We start from the raw sequence: 20891 nt of genomic DNA, 5'->3' as shown, positions 1-20891 counted from the left end.
AAGGAAAGGCTAAGTTCGGATGCAACCGAACATTTTATACTCACGCAATTTATTGCTATATTTTTATTAAGATAACACACAATTTGACCCATATATATAGTATATAGGCTGAGGTAATTCCTGAACCTATTTCACTCATTTTCATCACCAACATATATTATATCTGAGAGTATATGCTCACTTAATTTGGCTAAGTTATTTCATATATTACCCGATTTACAAGCTAATAAGCCCATCGTATTTTTGAAAATCCTACAATTATCTGTATAAGAGCTAGGGGAAAACGATTTCTTCTGAATTAAATTAAGATATCTGAGAGATTTACCGATATTTTCGGTGAAAAATTACCAAAAGGCACTGGGTTCCTCATATTCGATATCCGGGGCATTGAAAAGTTATAGTCTGATTTTGACAATTTTTTCACAAGTGATGCCACGGATCATATACAGCATTTGTGTTTTATTTCACTATCTTCATTGGTTCCTTATGTACATATTATAAAGTGAAGGAATAAGACGGAGTTCAAAATTGAGTTACATGAAAAGTTGTCGTGGTTGTGAACCGATTTCATCCATATTCCACACGGGTCATCCGGGTGCCAAGAAAATATTATATACCAAATTTCATTGAAATCTGTCGAGTCGTTCCTGAGATATGGTTTTTGACCCATAAGTGGGCGATGCCACGCCCATTTTCCATTTTGTAAAAAATTTGAGTGCAGCTCTCCTCTGCAATTTCTTCTGTAAAATTTAGTGTTTCTGACGTTTGTCGTTAGTGACTTAACGCACTTTTAGTAATTTTCAACCTAACCTTTGTGTGGGAGGTGGGCGTGGTTATTATCCGATTTTTTCATTTTTGGACTGTATTAAGAAGTGGCTAAAAGAAACGACTGCAGAAAGTTTGGTATATATAGCTTTATTGGTTTGCGAGATATATACAAATAACAGCTTTGGGGGCGGGGCCACGCCCACTTACCAAAAAAAATTACATCCCAATATGCCCCTTACTAGTGCGATCGTTTATTCCAAATGTAACTTTTATAACTTTATTTATGGCTTAGTTGGTCCGATTTCGAAAGCAACCCTCTCACGGTCCCAAGAAACATGTGTGCTAAGTTTCGTCAAGATATCTCAATTTTTACTCAAGTTATCCGTTGTACGGACGGATGGACGGACAGACAGACATTCGGATTTTGACTCGTCTCGTCACCTCGATCATTTTGAAATACATATATAACCAAATATCTAACTCGTTTAGTTTTAGGACTTACAAAAAACCGTTTTGTGAACAAAACTATAATATTCTCTTAGCAACTTTTGTTGCGAGAGTTTAACAATGTATAACAACTGATCGGTTATCGAGTAGCTGGCAGTGCGAAGGGCAAAAACTGGTTTCTCAATCAAAATTTGGCTGTGTGAAAAGGCTATTATATTGCAAGTTGCCATTTTTTGTTAAAATTCCAATTCTTTTCGAAATTCTCATTTTTTAGATATATAGTTTTTTCTGTGTTTAATTTAATTTTATTTTAAAAGTAATTATTATATCTTTGATTATTTTTTATGCGCTACTCATAAGTCAAATCCTACTGAATGCACGTTATTTCAATTTGCCCAAAAGCACATGTGTAAGAGCAGCGGAGCGAGCAATTTCTGTTTCCCTAGTTCCTATATAAGGTGGTGAACATTTGCTTGGTTCCCTTATTGCCTCGTTATTATTTGATTCCAAAAATATGTGTAATGACTCCAATAGGCTCGATTGTTATAGCTTTTCGATAGTTCGGCAAATATGTATGTACATATATACTAAAGGCCTACTAGAGGCAGGGTCACGCCCGTTTTCCATGTCGCTTTTTGATAAAAAACAATTTTTATAAGTAAATTTCAGTTGGTATATATTTAGTTAATTTATTTATTAAACATTTAATTGATTGTATATATATATATGTATGTTTGTATATAGTATATGTGTATGGTTGTTATATAAACAAACGCAAGCAAATGCAAGTGTGCCACAGTTTGGCATCGCAAATGGTTAAATATAGTATTAACGTATATGTATGTATATATGTATTATATAATTTAATTTAGTATGCTATATAGTTATAGTTATATATGTAATTAAATATATATATATATATATTTATTAATGTATGTATATTCAATATAATCGTATAAACTTGTCACAAAATATTTCAAATCCCATACGGACAGTGCTCTAAACTTGCGCATAGATTTACACATTTCGTTAAAATTATTATTTATTCGTATATATATATATTTTGCATACTTTTTTTTATATTTTGATTAATTAAGCACATTTAACGTCGCTTATATGCTTTCGTCGCGAAAGTTTGCGCGTTTTGTTTCCCGTATTGTTTGTTGTGCATAATGTATATAAAAATAGAATAAAATTAGTTAAATAAAATTATTTTGAATTTTTTTGAGACAAACATGCAATTGCTGTATTTGCTACGTAAATCGTAGACAATCATATTATATATTAAGCAAAGCAATGCAAATATGTTGTTGTTTTGAGAGCTATAATTTACACTTTTAAAAAATGTATTTAACGAGGACTGTCGTGTACAAAGCGCAAGCATATAAACCAAATGCTGTTAGTTGGTTACTTTTCAAATACTTTGCATTTTCGAAAATTATTTTAGAAAATAAAAATTTTTCGAAATTTGTTTTAGAAAAATTTTTTTTTTTAAATATTTTTTTTTGTTATTTTTTTTATTATTCTTAAAAAAATTGCACTAATTATATTTTAAATTGCATCAAAAATGTATGTGAAAATTTAATTAATAAGAGCTCACCAAAAATCTAATTTTTGAATGTTTTTAAAATTTTAATTTTAATTTTTTTTTTAATTTTAATATTTTGAAATATTTTAACTATAACTCAGTTTGAAATCCACATGCATATAACTCATACGCTTTGCGCTATAAATGGCAAGATTCATACTTTTTTATTATATTTGCGCAAACATATATTCGGCTATGATATATGTATGTATGTATGCATGTGTGCTTTCCAGTAGTTAAATTCTCCCATATTGGCTTTTGCTTTGCTGCTTACTTCTAGTCCTCGATACAAATAACTACAATAATAACAATTTCACAAATATTTAAATCAAAAACTACATACACATATATACAGTATAGAAGTATATATGTATGTATGTAGTGCTAGTATTATTATAAAATAATCAACAACAATTCAACCATGTCCGTATGTATATGTATATATTGTATTAAAATAAAATCATCAGAACCAAGAAATCGCACAAATTTCAAACACAAATCCAATTAAGTAAAGCAATACTTAAAACTAGAATATTATATAATATTGTTGTTTTTGTTTTTTTTTTTGATTTTTAACACCAAATAAAATAAGTTTAATGCTTTTCAAACGCATAATAGTTACAATTACATATAGTGTACTAATTACAAGTCGTTGCAGCCTATACAACACAACATTTTGTTGTTGTTGTTGTTTTTATTAACAATTTTAAACTATATATATCCGCACGATTGCCGTTCGCTTCAAGCGAACACTATCTTAACTGGTCCCATGGGCAGTTGTTTCATATAGTTCCAGGCGTCAACACGTGTCATTTTCGCTGTGGAGGCACCGTTGATACATAAGATTTCATCGCCATTGCGTACTTGGCCGGTTTTGTGAGCAGCACCGCCTGGTAACAACAAAAACAAAAATATTAACAATAAATATAGAAAAAATATTAAACAAAATTATGTAAAAAATTAAAAAAAAAGTAATTATTACAATATAGAAAGATATTTAAAAACAATTATATAAAAAAATAATTAAGTATATGAAAGTCCGTATGTATATATATAGATATGTATATGTATATAATGTATAAATAAAAAAGAATAATACTAACTAAATATCTAAATAAAAATATGTGAGATATAAACGAAATAAGGAAATTAAAAAAAAAATTTAAATATGTTAAAAAATTTTAAAAAGTAAATAAAAGAAGAAAAAAAATTAAAAATAAAAATGATATAAATAAATTGAAAAAATGTGTAATTAAAAGAAATAAATATCAAAAACATTTGTGTTCACGCAGGTAAAACAATATAAAAATTAGTAAAAAAAGTAAATTATAAAAAATTTAAAAATATTTGAAAACTAAAAAAAAAAATTAAATACAAAAATTATTAAACAAAATAAATAAAAAATATAAATATAAATAAATATAAACTAATGCAAGTGTAAATAAAACAATTTAACGCTGAATATTGGCACAAAATATTATATTTGAAAGGTTTAAAAAAATTAAAAAAAATATATATATTTTAGAAATAAAAATAATATAAACAAATTCAAAAAATGTGTAAAAAAATGTAATATATAAATTCAAAATCAAAAATAATTGTGTGAACCCAGGTAAAATAATGTAAAAATAAAATAAAAAAAATTATAAAAAATTTAAAACAAAAAAATTAGAAAAAATGGTTTAAAAATTATAAATTAAAATATTCGTGCTTGCATGTAAAAGAATAAATAATAAAAAATTTAAAAAAATATTTAAAAAATTTGCAAAAATTGAATATAGAAATTATTAAACAAAATATATATAAAAAAATATAGAAATAAATATGAACTAATGTAACTTTAAAAGAACAGTAATAGTTAACCGAAAATAAGGCTGAATATTGTCACAAAATAATGTAAATGCAAAGAAATATAAAAAATGTTAAAAAATATATAATTAAAAAAATTAAATACGAAAAATAATTGTGTGTACACAAGTAAAATAATATAAAAATAAAATGAAGAAAAAATTTATTAAAAATATTGCAAATAATTAAAAAAAAAAATGTTGTACAATTGAAATAGAAAAATATTTAGTTCGAAAAATTAACATAAAATAAATGCAATAAATATAACAACATTATTATATAAAATAAATTTAAAAAATATACCACAAAATAACCAAATATAACACTGGTCAACAAAAAAAATTTTTTTTTGGGGTTTCTGTTCTCATGCTTGAATTCAGATTCTAGACATTGAAAAACACTTAAATATTAATCTTTAGTTCTTAAAGTTTGCTTTGGGCTGATCTATATCGATAAGTATATTTTAATTTATTTCATAAATCAAAGATGGCAGCACTTTGATTAACCCGAAAGTAAACAGTATCATTATTTGTAAGAGGCACAGTAGTGAATGTTAACCTGTTTATTATAGCTGTAACAACAATATTAGTGTATTACTCAGTTAAAAAATGGCATCAAGTCAGTGTAAAAATGATGTTGATTCATTTTGTTTTATTTGTGGTGAATTTATTAAAGTTAGAAGTAAAAAAATTGCTTTATCAACAAATTTGAAACTTTGCGAAGCCTATGAAGCCTACTTTAACCTAAAAGTATGTAATCAAAATAATCTATAGTGAAATTGTAGAAAAAATATAAAAATCAGTCATTTCTGCTTAAGAATCGAAAAATTGCTCTAATTTCTACGAAAACTTTAACCGGAAAAAAAATTTTGTTTATTTTTGTTATAGGAGATAAATTTAACATGTAGTAAAAAAACAGCAATGGTTAACTAGAAATCAACATTCAAATTCACCAAATATTTCAAATATGTCTTGTCGGCAGTCGCCTAAATGTATGCTACGAATATAAGCCATAGACATATGCTAATTTAGAGCAAGCAAAACAATTGCATATAATGGGCCTAATCTTAAATCCGTTTCGATTGAAAAATGGTTCGATACGATCGAAAAGTTTTACTGCGAAATCATTGCAACCGTATCGAAAAGAAAATTTACGATCACCTTGAACCCACTTACCGACTAGAAAAAATACATTCCGTGGCTAATAAAGATCGGTAATTACGAAATATTCAATGATTTCGAAATTTCAATGAAAATCGAAAATTTTGGTCGAAATCTATCCGTTGAGTGAGTTGCAGAAATTTAAAAGAAATGAACTACTTGTAAGTTTTTATGCAAACAATTACTGATGACGGACTAAATTATGTTTTATAAGGGTATTTTAGAGACAAGAGACAAAAACAGACTAGCAAAAATAACCTTAAGCGATATAAAAATAGCGAAAGAATTTTCTGAAAGAGCCTCAGACGAATTAAATACTTTTTGGGAAGAAATTTCATAATACTTAAACGGTGTAGGCTCTCGAATCCCGGACAAGAATAAATTTAGCTAACTATTAGTACTGAGCAGCTGTCGTTGCTCATGCTATGATCTTTAAATTTCTTCTATAATATAACTATATACAGTATATAATATATATGCACTTAGTACATATAGTTAATAAAAAATCTCATTTCACTCACCCATAAAGACTTTCTTCACAATTAATGGTTTGTTGCCCAACGGCGAATCGAAGCCACCCTCAATGGAGAAACCCAGTCCGCAGCTGTCCTTAACAATCTCGACAGTGCGTGAGCCGATGGCGGCGTCTTCTGTGTGCGTAGAAATTAAATATATATTTTCAGATAAACAAACGAGATTTTACGCCAAAATTCTGCAGTACTTACCTTGCGCACGAATTTCCGCCGCAATGGCATTACGCGTCTCGGCGGCACGTTCCAGCAGCTCACTGGTGCTCAGCTTGCTTGCATCCGCACGCGATTGCTGACGACGTGTACGTATGCTGGCCAATGTGGCCGCAGCGGTATCAGTCATTGTCGGCGTTGGACTTGTGCTCGACACTGTGCTCGGTGTTTTTGATGTGCCAGCATCTTCGCTGGCCGAGACAATATCCAAATCCAAATCGAGCGAACGCGATGCCTTATGATAGTTACGCTTCTTCTCGTAGTCCACTTCGGTGGGTTTCTCATTCAACGAAGTGAGTGAGCCGAGTGAGGAGCGTTTCTTGGTGAGCGGCTTGACAATGACCGATTCGGAACGTGTGACGACAAGCACTACTTCGGGACGTGGAGTCTGTTAAGAGTGATGTAAAAACATTATTATTTTTTGTGACTAAGGCGAAATGGCGTGTACTCACCTTCAGCACAGTGATGGACTCGCGATGTGTTAGACCACGCATGCTCATACCGTTGACAGCTAATATGCGATCACCCTTCTTTAGACGCCCATCCTTGACCGCTGGTGTGTTGTTTAAGATTTTGTGTATCTGAAATGTAATTTTCGTCGTTTACTTTGTACATTTGCTAGAAATTCAATGTTGTACTTACCGTAATCTCCTTGGCTTCATAGTCGGAACCACCGGCAAGCGTGATGCCAATACTACTTTCGGGCGTATCACGTTGTAGCACTACTATGAAAGCTTCCGGTGTTTTTAGTGGCGGTTCCGCCTCTTCAATGATCTGTTGTATGTCTTGTGCAGTAATCAAGCTCTGATTGCTGCCAAGCGACGAAAAGCTGCCGAATTCGTTGGTATTCTCTTGTGTGGACACATTCTGTGTGCTCGAGCTGACACCGGACGACGATGAGGCTATTGAATCGAGTGAGGGGAAACGCTCGTGATAGTTTGCACCGACTTTGCCGGTCAAGACCTTTGCAGCAAGTAGACTATTCGTTGAAACAGCTGGCGAGACGTTCGATGTGGAATTGGCTGCTGCGGCGGCTGCACGCTCTGCGGCAGCTGTACGTTCAAACTTTTCACGTATCTCAGCCGTGGTGACCTTTGTTGTTGTTGCTGTTTTGCTGCTGTACGTTTTAGTGCTGATTACCGAGGATTCATATTTCTCAAGCACCGGTTTGAGCGGCATGCGTTCCGGCATATTTCTACTGGTTATTTGTTGCGTAGACTTCTTAGCGACTTCGACTTGCATCCATTGTGAGAGCTCATTGCTGGGTTCGGGTTGTGTCTTCTTAGGCGGTGTCATAACTTCAGTGGCTCTGCGTGGTGTGACAGGTTGTACGGGAACCGCATTCACAGCTGGCGATATAGCAGCCGTTTTGGGTTTGGACGCCACTTTCGGTGGTGTGCTGGCCTTTTGACTGGGATCGGCCTTGAAGCTGGCTTTGCGTTCTTCATCGATTAACATGGCACTGAGTTTCAATGGCGAGGTACTATCCGATTTACGGCTACTGTCGTCTGTATCTGAAGTGACCTCAACATAGGCGGCTACATTGATGACCTTATCGACGAGACTTTGGTCATTTTTCGAAACCAATTTATAGTTGATGGGTGCCGATGCGGATACCACCTTGTTGGGCATGATCACCAGTGAAGCGCCCGATGTGGAACGCGGCTTCGATTTGTGCACACGACGTACTTCATCCTCATCATAACCATCAGTGCTGTCCTCATCATCGTAGGGACGATTACGTAGTAGCGCTGAGGCATCACCGCGTCCATTGCGACACTTCGCCGACGCAAGTATATTCTTACGATTCGTGGCCGAATCACTGGAGCCAGATTTCAGCACACGACGCGACAGATCAACTGTCGGTGTGCTACCCACTGAGGAACAGCTCGCCTGCGAACCCGAGCCGGATGTGAGCGTAGAAGTTGTTGAGCTGGCTATCGAAGTATTCGTCTCCGAGGAGAGTGTGCGTGTGAGCGCAAATTTCTCGGGCACTTGTGGCACACATGGCGACATTGGTGGCGAGGAAACCTTTGAGGAGAAAACCGAATCTGAGTCGCTTTCTTCGTGCATGGCATGCTGACGTGGTGGCACACTGAGCGAGGTGCGTGGTGGCTTGGCTGGTGGTGTGCCCTGTAACGCTGGCTCGAAACGCCGTGGCTGATGTGACATAGCCAATGGCGATTGTACCGTTGTGGCATGACGCGGCGAAGCAGTTTGTGTGCCGAAAATGCTACGATAACCGTTATTGGCGGCTATGTTGGCGGTGTTGCTTGTGGTGGCCACCGTAAGTGGACGCAGCGGTGAGGAGCTTTGTGTCAATTCTGTGCGTTTGGCGGGACGTGGCACCGTCGAGAAGTAACCGCTACTGGAACCAACACCGCTATCCGTAGAATCTGTCGACGACGTATTGCCCGATTTCAACTTCTCACTATCACGACTCTTGATCTCGGGCAAATCAAGTATGGGTTCCAAAGGCACATGTGGACGCTCCGGTATTACCAAACCGCGCAGCTTCGACATGCTGCGACGCCGTTGTTCCAATATATTCGTTATGGCCGCCTTACGTGACGCCTCGTCCGGCATATAAGTGGGCTGACCCGAAAAACTAATGCGACGCTCCAAATGTTGCATATGACGACGCGGCAAGGAGGCATAACTCTGTGTATAGTCGGGCGCCAACGTGTTTAGTGCATACATTGAGTCCGAAAACGTTTGTGTAGGCAACTGTTTGGCTAACTGCACTTGACGCGCCACATCATTCAGATTCTCGACGCTCATCGCACGCGTTTTTGTCAAATTAGATGCGGTGTTGGCATAGCGCGCGCTAGTGGCGGTATCAAGCAAATTCTCCGTGCTTAAATTGAGCGGTTTCGTAGCGCTTTGTGTGCGTGAGAAGCTCAAGGGTCTCATTGGAGTTTCAGCGGCGCCACTGCCATCCGCCTCATTCGAAAACATAGCGATCTTGTCGCGTACACTCTTCTCCGACTTCTCATCCTTACGCCAATCGCTGTGACGACGTGGAGCGCTCAATGAACGCTTGTAATCGTTTCCACTGCCACCGCTGCTGCCGCCGCCCAACTCAAATGTGGGTGGTTCCAATTTGTTGGCTGTTGGTGTGCTACTACCGCTCGACGACAGATTCTGCGTTGAACGGCTGTGTCTTGACTCGAATACTAATTTACCATTGCCCGCACCCGAGGGTGTGGTCGCTTCGGCGAGTACATCGCTGCGCTTATCGGTTGGCTGACGCGTATCCTCCACATTTACCACCAAGTCCTGTCGATACACCTTGCGTGGCACCGTCGGTGGTGGCCCCGATTTCGGTAGTGGTGGTGGTGGTGCATTCGGCGCGTCTGTGTTGGACGCCGGCACTTTATTGCCGCTGCTGCTGAGCGTGAACTCCAGCGTGGGCATTTCGACTTTTGTGCTATTTATCTTCAATGTGCCATTCGGTGACGCCGTTTGCGTTGTTAATGTGGCCATCGCTGCGCCTGCCGATGTCAATGTGGCACCATTCGGCGCGCTGCTGCTGTTGCTGCTGCTAATGTGTGTGTGTGTTGTGCGTGTGCTGGCGACCATTGTTTGTCCACCGTTGGCGCTGGCTGCTGTATACAGTTTCTCTGTGTAAATGGTGTTTGTGTTATTGTTATTGTTGGCACTGCTGCCCTTTGTGCTGGACATGGTCATTGTTGTAGTGGTGGACTGCATTAGGCTGGCAGCCTTCAACAGATTCGTGCTTGGCGGGGGCATTATGAGGGGTTCACTGAAATTGGGCGGAAACTCATGGCCGTCGGGTGGCAGGCGGGAATATGTGGGTGGTGCGCTGAGTGTTAGATAATCGCTGACGAGTAACGGTGTTTGCGGCACCACCTGTATGCCGTTCTCCATTTTGTTCTTGCTACTCAAGTGAGTTTGGTCAAGATCTACACGTACGGTTGTGGGGGGAGAAACAAAATGAAGGAAAAGAACAAAAAACACGAGATTAGTCACGAACACTTGAGGGATAATTAATAATGTTTAGGAAGTAAATTAGTTATAAAATTTAATTCAAAGCTTGCGAGCTTTAAGGCAATTATTATGGAAAAGCTTTGGACTAAAAAAAAAAATATTTTTTTCATATGTTTCTTCAAAAAATTAGAAAAGCATCTATAAAATAACAAATACAAAAACTATTTTTCATTGTGAATTAGCGGATTTTTGGCACATACGCATGCATAGACAATTGGTAATCATAATTCACAATCACAAATAATATGAACGACAAAAGTAATCTGTGTCAAAAGTAATGGTGGTTAATGTGCCCAATTGCATGTGTGTATGCGTGTGTGTGTAAAAAAATAATAGAAATTATTACTAATGCGTTTACAGTTTCGCAAAATAAAAAACTTAATTCTAATGAAAGCTTATAAGCTCCATCATTTTCGCTCGCTTTGGCTGGCGCATTAATATTTATTATTTATGCCATGACAAAAATCGTACGCAAATCGCTGTTGCAACAACAACAACTTGCATTTATGTTATATAAATCTAAGTACAACAACATTGTCGCGCAATCGAACGCAATTCACAACAAAAACTGTCACTCATAAACAAATCAAAACGCATAAATCAACCAAAATAAAATATTATTTATTAAAGTCGAGGCAAGCGCATAATAAATTTGCGAAAAATCGTTGTAGGAATGAGATTTTGTGAACAACAGTGGGCATCAGTGGTGGTGAACCGTAACAAATTATAATTTGAAAATAAAAATAATTTTAATCTTTTTAATTTAATAATTTTTTTATATTGGAATTTTTTATTTAATATTTTATATTTTGTTTAAACATTTTATGAAATGTATTTTTTTACACAGTATAAAGTATTTTTTTTTAATAAATTTATTTTAATGAAAAAATAAATACTTAATAAAATATATATATATTATTTATTATTTATTAAAAAAATACTTTATAAAATTTTGTTTTTTATATTTTATAAAATATTTAAACAAAATCATTTTATAAATTATAAAAATGGGACAAAAAAAACATTTTATAAAATGATTTGGTTGAAATATTTTAGATTGTTTTTTAATATTTCATATAACTTTTTTAATATTGTATGTAATATTTTTTTTAATATTATTTGTATATTACAATTTTTTTTTTTTTTTGGTATAAAAAAATATATATTATAAAATAATTTGGCTGAAATATTTTAGAATTTTTAAAATATTTTTTATATTTTATAAGATATTTTTTAATATTTTTTTATTTTTAATATTTTATAATTTTCATTAATAGTTTGTATAGAATTTTTTTTATATTTTATAAAATAATTTTTGACATATCTATCTATTTTTTACTACGATATTAAATTATTTTTTTCTTAAATATTTCGTTATTTTATAAAATTATGTTTTTAATATTATGTAAATTAAGTTTTTTTTTAATTTTATAATTTTTTTTTTTTATTAATTTATAATTTTTTTAATAGTTTCTTCTTTAATATTTTTGAAAATTATGTCCTATTTAAAATGATTTTAGAAATATATTTTATATTTTATTAAGAAAAAAATATTTTTTTATGTATTTTGACATTTTATATAAATGTGTTTTTTTTTTTAATATTTCATAAAATAATATTTTTCATATTTTATAAAATTTTATTTTTAGTTTATTTTTACTAATTTAAATTTGTGTTTAATATTAAAATTATTTTTATTTTTGATATTTTAAAAAGTTGTTTTTATATTAATATTGTATTTTAAAATTTTATTAATTTAAATTATTCTAATTTTATTTAATTTTTATTTTATTTTATTTTACTTTATTTTATTTTATTTTATTTTATTTTATTTAATTGCTTTTTTTTTCATAAAAAAAATTTAAATATTTTTTTAATCTTCGATTTTATTATTAAATATTTGTAAAATTAATTTATTGAAATATTTTTAATCTTTTTTTGTTCACCGTTGCCCCACTGTTACCTATACTTTGCAAGGCACTGACCACTCAAACTATATATGTACGTACAAATCCCCAAAAATTGGAGTGGCGACATTAATTTTTCAAGTGTCAGTGAATTTTGCAGCGTACAGCGTTATACATAATAATAATAATCGCATGCTGTATGGCTTAATAACGCGCAAAATGCATAATTTGTCTTTGAAACTAGTTTCCTTCTTTGGTTGTTCAGCTGTGCTTTTTTGCAAGCCATACTCAGTTAGAGAGGGAGTTGTGTACAGACAAAAATATACCTTTAGTTTATGATAACTTTTGAAATCTTGATTAAGGTTTTGTTTATAAATTATACTATCTGAATTGATTGTGCGATTAATATGAACGTGAATGCAAGTGCAGGCAGGCATAGGTACATATACTATATATATGCATTTACAGCGATTTATTTAAGTTTTATTGCGAAATATTTCGCTAAAAATTTCCATTCGAAAGTTATATAAAGTTTTAAGAATCAATAAAAAATAAAAATAAAAAAATATTGTATATAAATAAAAATTTATGAAAATATACCTTGTGTACAAATATACCTCAGAGTTTTTGCTTTGAAAAAAAAAAAATATTTATAAATAGCAACTGATAAAGCTGTTATATGCACAGCTGCTTATTTCGCCTCAGTTTTTTGTTGCTGTTTTTGTGATAACGCTCACGCGCATAGGCAGACAAGCTGACTACTTTGTATTTTTTTTTTTGTATTTTGTATAAGAACCGTGGGTGGCATCAAGCAGTATTCAAAGAACTGGCCTTACTTGGTTGATCGTATTGTTTGTGTTATTTTTACTTCACCTACTTACCGCCTGATTGAGTTCTTATTTATTCATATTTTTTTGTTGATATATTTTAATAAGTAGACTGCTCTTTTTATTCAGAATTTTATACTTCAACAATAGCTTTAAAGCTGAAATTTTCAAACTGAACTTACAATTGGAAGTTACTTTTCATAGTGGTATTTCCCCTCTTTAGTGGGAGGCCAGAAAATATTGAAGAAGTAAGCTATAAAACCGGCTTAAGTCCTTAAACCCTTAACTAAAGTTCCTTGAGAGCATAGCTTCTGAAGAAATTCGATAACTTAACCTTTTGAGGAAATTGTAAGTTTAGCTAAAATAAGTCTTGTAATACTAGAACTTCAAAATTAATTATTTACTAGAGGCTTTGCGACTGGAGTGAGCTCTTTTTGAGTTATTGTAACTCCATGTCGTTTCAAAGTCGAATTTTTGAAGATTTACAGAAGTAGTGAGCTAAAGTGAAAAAGAATAGCTTCAAATGTTAGTCGGGAGCACTTTCTCTCTTCCTATATATTCATAGCAGTCGGTTTATCCATTAAAAGATAGGGTCTGAAACTCAAACTTACTCACTCACTTTGTTCCAGCTATGCCTTTTTCACTTTCTCAGTCTCCCAGCCTCTTTCTTTTTCTCCCACCCTCTCCATATATATATGTCTCTCTCTAATATGAATTTCAATCTAATCTAGGATACAAAGTTATAAAAAGTGGGCTCCCTTCTCCTCCTTTTTTGTATATGGCTTTTAATTTTTCTATCTTACTATATCTCTGCCTCCTCACTCTGTTTCGTATTTCAGTCTCATTGGGTCATACAAATTTTTAAAATCTGAGGACAGAGTGTGAATTTAAGATAGGATTCCTCGATCTTTAGCCTACTTTTAGACTACTAACGATTTAGTGGGTATCCAGCTGCAAACTTCAAATCAATATTTTTCTGAATAATTTTATTGTCTTTAGTTTTTGTAATTAAAATATTTTTAGCATTAAAAAGCCATATTCATATATTGTCATCTTTTTTTCGTACAGCAATATCAGGAGAGTTTTGTTGACACCCTTTACCCTGTACATTTGAGGTCAAGTGCAAACAAAATATTTCATCAGAGTCATCTAGGTATATTCATTGAACAAATCGATAACACAAATTGAATATCACAAATGTGAAACTATTAGTTACAAAAAACAAAAGCAACAATGAAATAAATAAATCATTAAAATAGTTAATTTCTGCGCAGCAACTACAATCGGAACTTACAGAAACAGCAACATGCTCATTAACTCTTTGCAACACTTTTCATTTATAACTATATATAAACTATATATGTGTGTATATATGTATACATATATATATAACTACACCTACAGCGCCGCACTTCATTCATGAAATCTACTTTGAGTCTTTCGCAATGCCTCACATCATTCATACGAGTATATTGGCTTGCTCGGCCAGCTGGCCATTTGTTGCTGCTGCTACTGCTGTTGTTGTAGTTTCTGCTTAAAAGCACCACATGCAATTACTTTAATTACAAGGCAGACAACCACCAAACCAACCGAAAATAATAGCGCAACAAATATTTCGCCAAAAAAATGGAGAATAAAAAAAATTGAGAAAAATATGAAAAAATTGTAATAAAAAAATAAATTGTTGAAAAAATCGCCAAAACCCATAAAAGAAATCAACGCGCCAACGAAGAGTAACTTTAACCTTAAAACAATTTCACCGCGCCAGCGTTGCCGGTGTTGGTTTTCTAAATTATTTATAATTTTCTTTCATGATTTTCTACTGTGTCACCACATTTACAAAGCAACAATGGCAACATGACATTAAAGATGAAGCTTCTCTACCGCAAGAGTGTGCTTTTGTTGTTGTAGTAATGCGATTTTTTTTGCGAAAACCCGAAAAATGAAAGTTAAAAATTTCATTTTCGGTTAGTTGATAGCGTTGGGGTGTCATTGTGGCTTCGTTTTTTCTTCACTGGAAATGAAATGAAAATGAAAGCTTCAGCAATTCTTATTGTCTGCGGTTTGCGAAAGCTATTTGCAACCGCATAATAATAATGTTAGCAAATCTAAGGTAATCAAATGGGCTCATTAAACGAATTAGTGTTTGGAAAATGGGAACACAAAAGTTTGTAATTAATGAGCTGGAAAAATTGTGGTTTCCCGATGGAGTGGAGAGGAGTTTCTGTATGCTGATTAGCTTTACAAAACATGAAAGCTTAATATATATGAAAGCTACATATTTATGAAAGATCATATACCTATGTAAGCTCCATGCTCAAGGAAGCTCAATACTTATGAAAGCTCAATGATTATGAAAGCGCAATACTTATGAATGCTCATTACCTATGTAAACTCCATGCTTAAGAAACCTCAATACTTATGAAAGCTCAATATATATAAAAACTGATGAAAACAAAAGACTTATGAATATTATTACTCATGAAAGCATAAGACTTATGAAAGCTCATTACTTATGGCAGTTCATTACTTATAAAAATAAAATCTCATTACTAATAAAAACCCATTACTTATGAGAGCTTATTATTTATGATAGTTCAGTGCTTATGAAAGCTAATCACTCATAAAAGCTGTATACTTGTGAAAGCTCAACACCTACGAAAGCTTAATATTTATGGAAGCTCAATATTTATGAAGTTCATTGCATCATGTTTATTAAAACTCCATACTTATGAAATCCAAATGCTTACGAAAGCTCAGCATCAGGAAAGAATGCTTAATTTGAGACCTTAATAATATAAAAAAAAATTCTGACAGTCATAAAAATTATATAAATTGTTTATTAAACACAAGATTATTCTTATTTTTCTTTCAAAATAGTGAGCGATAAGAGGAACGTGCATAAATTAAAACGCTCTTATGCAGCATTAATTAATCAACAAGGTGTCAAAGTGCAAAAAGTATCAAAAATAAATATAAAATTCATTTATATACATTGAAAGCTTGTTAAGCTAGAAAAATCTTTACAATAACAAAAGCAAAATGCTGTCAATAATATTGGGACATAAAAAATATATACACATACTTATAGATTTTTATGGTATAGCTTTAAGTGAATTGTGATGTTCGCAGCAACGATAAGCGTGTGGATTTGTACAGACTCACACATGTATTCATATCTATATATTTAATATTTCTAAAATAAAATACAGTTCATTAATTTTGCAAAGATTTCCACATTTTTGGCTAACAATTAATCTTAATTCGAAAAAAAATAGAAAAATGAAATTAAAAAAATCTTAAATGCCAAGGAATTTCGCTCGTTTTTCGGCCAACATTTTTTTACATATTTAATTTTTTTTAATTTTTTTTTCAAATATTAAGTTAATAAATTTTCACTGCTAAACGCAAAGTCTAGCATTTGTAGTTTGCTAATTTAATTTTGAATTTACACTAAATTAATTAATTCATCTCACACGTTGCGAGTCAAAGTGACGCCGCGAGCGCTTTATGGTTTTTGACAAGAATTAGTAGAGAATGGAGATACATATGTGTGTATGTATATACATTTTATTTTTTGAAAATTAAAAACAAGCGGTTGTTGTGATGCTCATCCTTTGTTTTAGTTTTGTAAAGTGGGTGGATCATTTGTTCGGTATAAACTTCAGCGCGACCTTTCTGTAGGTTGTGAATGATTACGCCAGGCAGTTGATAATTGGATAGTTTAGAGAACTATTTACTGCTGATTCAGATAATCGATAGCTGCTATGGAGTAGAAGAGCCTAAGAGCTACAGCGAAAGAATCATAATGAAAGTCGTACATTTTATTTTCAATCCAAAAATACATCTTCTTTGATCCTTGCCAAACAAATTCCATAAATCTGTCCCTGTAGGACCCGTAACCAAAAAATATACCGCATTGAAATAGTAAGTGATATAGAGATAGTGAGAGAGAGAGATTTCATAAGTAGTTCGTTTGTTAGGGTGTAGGGTGAAGACCTTTGATACACTCATCATAAATATATAAATTAATTTTTATGCTTACCACATAACCGATAAGGTTTAGATTAGTGTAGATAAAATAAATACCAGCCTTATGGTAGTACAAACAATAAATAAACTACTCTGACGTCATTAAAATCGATAACAGTGTCAATAATCAAATATAGTAGATTACTCATTACAATTTTTTTTTTTCAAACGAAGTAAACTGATTACGGCACTAAATGAATCAGCTGCCAAATAAAAAAATATTAAAAAGTCTTGGTAAATTTTTGCACACTTGTACAGGGCGGTTTTTAAGTAAAAATTGAAAAAAGTTGTATTTGTAGCATAGACTCAGTATGAACTCATCATCATTTGCCAAACAATAACCAAAGAATTGCAATAAGTGACACTACAACTTTACCACTCAGCCACTCTTAACGGCACCCTTGTCAAATATTCCGCTGCTTGGCACTTTACTTAGCAATGTGTACGCAGACTTTTTGTAGACACTGTATGACTCACTAGCTGTTGACTGAGTGGCTTGTCAGTTGCCTATACATACTGTCATTGCGGTCTGAAATGTTGTTGTTTTTATTTTTTGTTTTTTTTTTTATTTACAAACATACATATTTGCTTTGCTTTTGCCTCAGCCTCTCGTTGGAGCATTTGCAGTGTGTGTGTGAATTCTTGGTCTCTATGGTATTGACATTTTACATTTGGCCAAGAAATTCTGAATCAACCGTAAAGTGGAGTTTTGCAGTTATGCAAATAAGCACATATTTGTGTGTATGTACATATGTATGTATGATTTATTGGGTTCATGAATCGCGCAGTCATAACTAAGTGTTAATGTAGAACTCTTTATGTGCTTCGAGTGTGAACTTTATTATTTGTTGCTTGCTTTTTTCATGTTTCATCATTTGTTTTCTTTTTTTCTGTGTCTTTTGTGTCGCTTAAGCCGCTTAAGTGTTTTTTTTTTACACCGCTGCGCTAATTATGTGGTTTGGCATTTTTTATGAATTTATCGGTATTAAACGGCAAAGATGTTGGAAATGGCTTTTTTGTCACGTCTTCTCAATATGACTAATTCAATTTTTAACTGATGACGAGTGCTGAATGCTGATATATTTTCAGTGTTGTTGTTTCGAAGTTACGAATATATGTAAATGCGTATAGTAAATAAATGATAAATTCGTTTTCTTTAAAGGAATTAAAAATTATTTTGCAAGAAAAAAATGATTGAAAAGTAAATAAATTTTCGAATTCGAAAAATATAATTTTCGAAATTCATAGGAAGTACATTTACATATAAAAAATATATTTCTATTAGAAATTCTTTATTAAAAAATACTTTAAAGTTATAGTTTTCGAAAATACAGTTTTCGAAATTCATAATAACTATTTTTTCTTAAATAAATATATTTATATTAATAATTATTTGCAAAAAAAAAATTGTTTTTTCGAAAATAAATTATTCTTCGAATTTTTTATAATTTCTAAAGTTGCATTTTATTGTAAAATAAATTATTTTAATTAAAAAATGTATATCTATAAGTAATTATTTATTAAAAAGTATTTTTTAAAAAGCAAAAAAAAAATTTCGAAGTCGAAAAATGTAATTTTCGAAATTCACAAAATATATATTATATATACGTATTTTATTTACATATTATATATACAGTTCTATAAGAAATTATTTATTAAAAAGTATTTTTTCTAAAAGTAAATCAATGTTTGGTTTCGTAAAGTATATTTTTCGAAATCTAGAATAAATTAAAATAAAAATTTTCGAAATTCATAAAAAACCGTTTTTTTTTCTTAAAGAAATTTGGTAATTAAATAAAAAAAATGTTTTTTTGGAAAATAAATTAATTTGCGAATTCGAAATATATAATTTTCGAAATCTATAATTATTACTAAAAATATATTTTATTGAAAAATAAATAAATATAATAAAAATAAGTATTTTTATTAGTAATTATTTTTTAAAAATTACTTTTTTGAAAAGTAAATCAATTTTTGAATTCGAAAAAAAATTAATTAGTAATTATTTTTTTAATTTATTTCATTGCAAACTAAATTAGTTTTTCGAATTCGAAAAATATAATTTAAGTAATTTTCAAAAAATGTGTTTAAATAAATATATTTTTAACAAATAACAAATCGTTATTCGAATTAGGAAAATTTTCGAAATTCATTAAACATATATTAGTAAATAAAAAATATAATTTTCGAAATTAAAAAAAAAAAAGTTTTTTTATTTTTAAATAACTATATGTGTATTAATAATTATTTCTAATAATGCATTTTATTGTAAATTATATTATGTTTCGATTTCGAAAAATATCATTTTCGAAATTTAGAAAACTTTTTTAAATAATTAATTTATGTTTTAAACTTTGTCTTTTATTCTTTATGTTTTATAAATTTCGAAAATATTTTATTTCGAATTCGAAAATTTAGAAAAACTATGAAAGCCGATAAGCAATAGAAAAAACCCTTTGCTAATACAACAACAACAACCAAAAATAAAAACAAGATACAGCAATGTTTAACAAGAACCAACAATGCGATGACAGCGGAAACCAAGCAACGACAAGTCACAGCCACACTTAATATAAATTACACTGTACTAAGATGCTTAAGCAGATTTTTCCCAGACATTTAAGTTGGAGCGATTAAAATGTGTACCTAGCTACCAGCCAGGAGGCAGACAGAGCGACACAACAGTTGTTGTTGTTGTGGATTGTGATGTTGTTGTATTTGCGGCAACATTAAATGACGACTATTTATACGACTGGCTTTAACGAAGAAGCTAAGCAAGCGAATGAATGCTGAAAGGAAGTTTACGAGCAACAACAAACAAACACATATAAATACACACATATATATTAAATGGCTAAGAACAAGAGACATTATTAATAATAAAATAATTTGCTACTTTGCTTTAGCGCACACAAGAGAATCGCCATTGAGCTTTGCCGCAGCTTAACGCTTCCCACGGCGCCACAATATAATCGCCTTTTAGGCGCTTAAGCGCTTAAGTGCACAAGCGCTCAAGTTCTAAATTAGCCAAAGCAGCTTCCAGCGAAATGATTTATCGCAGCACACACACACACACAACAAGCACATACACGCTCAAGTTGTTTAGCGACACCGGCGACACTTCCGGTTCGCATACGAAATCCTTCGCGGAAATCAGAAGTAAAACATAGAGAGCGTGAAACAGAGCGACAACAGGAATGTGCGAGGTTGGGAAAAAGAGATGAAATGTATATATGTAGACAGTAAAGTGACGTGTTCGTCATAAGTGAAAAATTTGCGTAGCTGTTGTTGTTGTTGACTTTGTTGTTGTGACTGCTGCTCCTCGGAAGCTCAAGGCCTGGGAAAGAATGTGGCCAACTAGTAAAATCTCATGACAAATGGGTGGAGTGCAAGCCGAATTGTGTGCGGCATGTGTTGTTGTTATTGTTGCTGCAGTTGCAGTTGTTGTGGAAGCGCAAATGCGCCACTTGGCTGCTGGCATGAAGGCAGTGAAGCGTTAAAGCAACAACAAGTAAAAGAGTTGAAATAAAACAAAGCTTAGTGTTTTTGTTGGCGTTGTT

At 32.2% G+C, this 20891-nt stretch overlaps 1 protein-coding gene across 5 annotated transcripts in view; it reads right to left on the bottom strand.

Moving 5' to 3' along the window:
* Window positions 1–1874: 1874 nt before the first annotated feature.
* LOC105209798 (PDZ domain-containing protein 2) overlaps window positions 1875–20891 on the bottom strand; it is a 306815-nt gene continuing 287798 nt past the window's right edge. For 4 of the 5 annotated variants that reach the window (XM_011180400.3, XM_054229739.1, XM_011180442.3 and 1 more), the window contains 5 exons: window positions 7197–10480; window positions 7007–7135; window positions 6537–6942; window positions 6333–6461; window positions 1875–3693 (listed from right to left, as the gene is read on the bottom strand). In XM_011180400.3, the coding sequence (XP_011178702.2) occupies window positions 3545–3693; window positions 6333–6461; window positions 6537–6942; window positions 7007–7135; window positions 7197–10480 (4097 nt within the window). In that variant the 3' untranslated portion in view covers window positions 1875–3544. The remainder of the gene's footprint in view (window positions 3694–6332; window positions 6462–6536; window positions 6943–7006; window positions 7136–7196; window positions 10481–20891) is intronic. The other variant, XM_054229738.1, reaches the window with a different exon arrangement.

The sequence above is a fragment of the Zeugodacus cucurbitae genome, chromosome 4, assembly GCF_028554725.1.
Source record: "Zeugodacus cucurbitae isolate PBARC_wt_2022May chromosome 4, idZeuCucr1.2, whole genome shotgun sequence".
NCBI classification, from domain to species: domain Eukaryota; kingdom Metazoa; phylum Arthropoda; class Insecta; order Diptera; family Tephritidae; genus Zeugodacus; species Zeugodacus cucurbitae.
The sequence above is the reverse complement of the archived record's forward strand: the minus strand, read 5'-3'. Positions and strand labels throughout refer to the sequence as shown.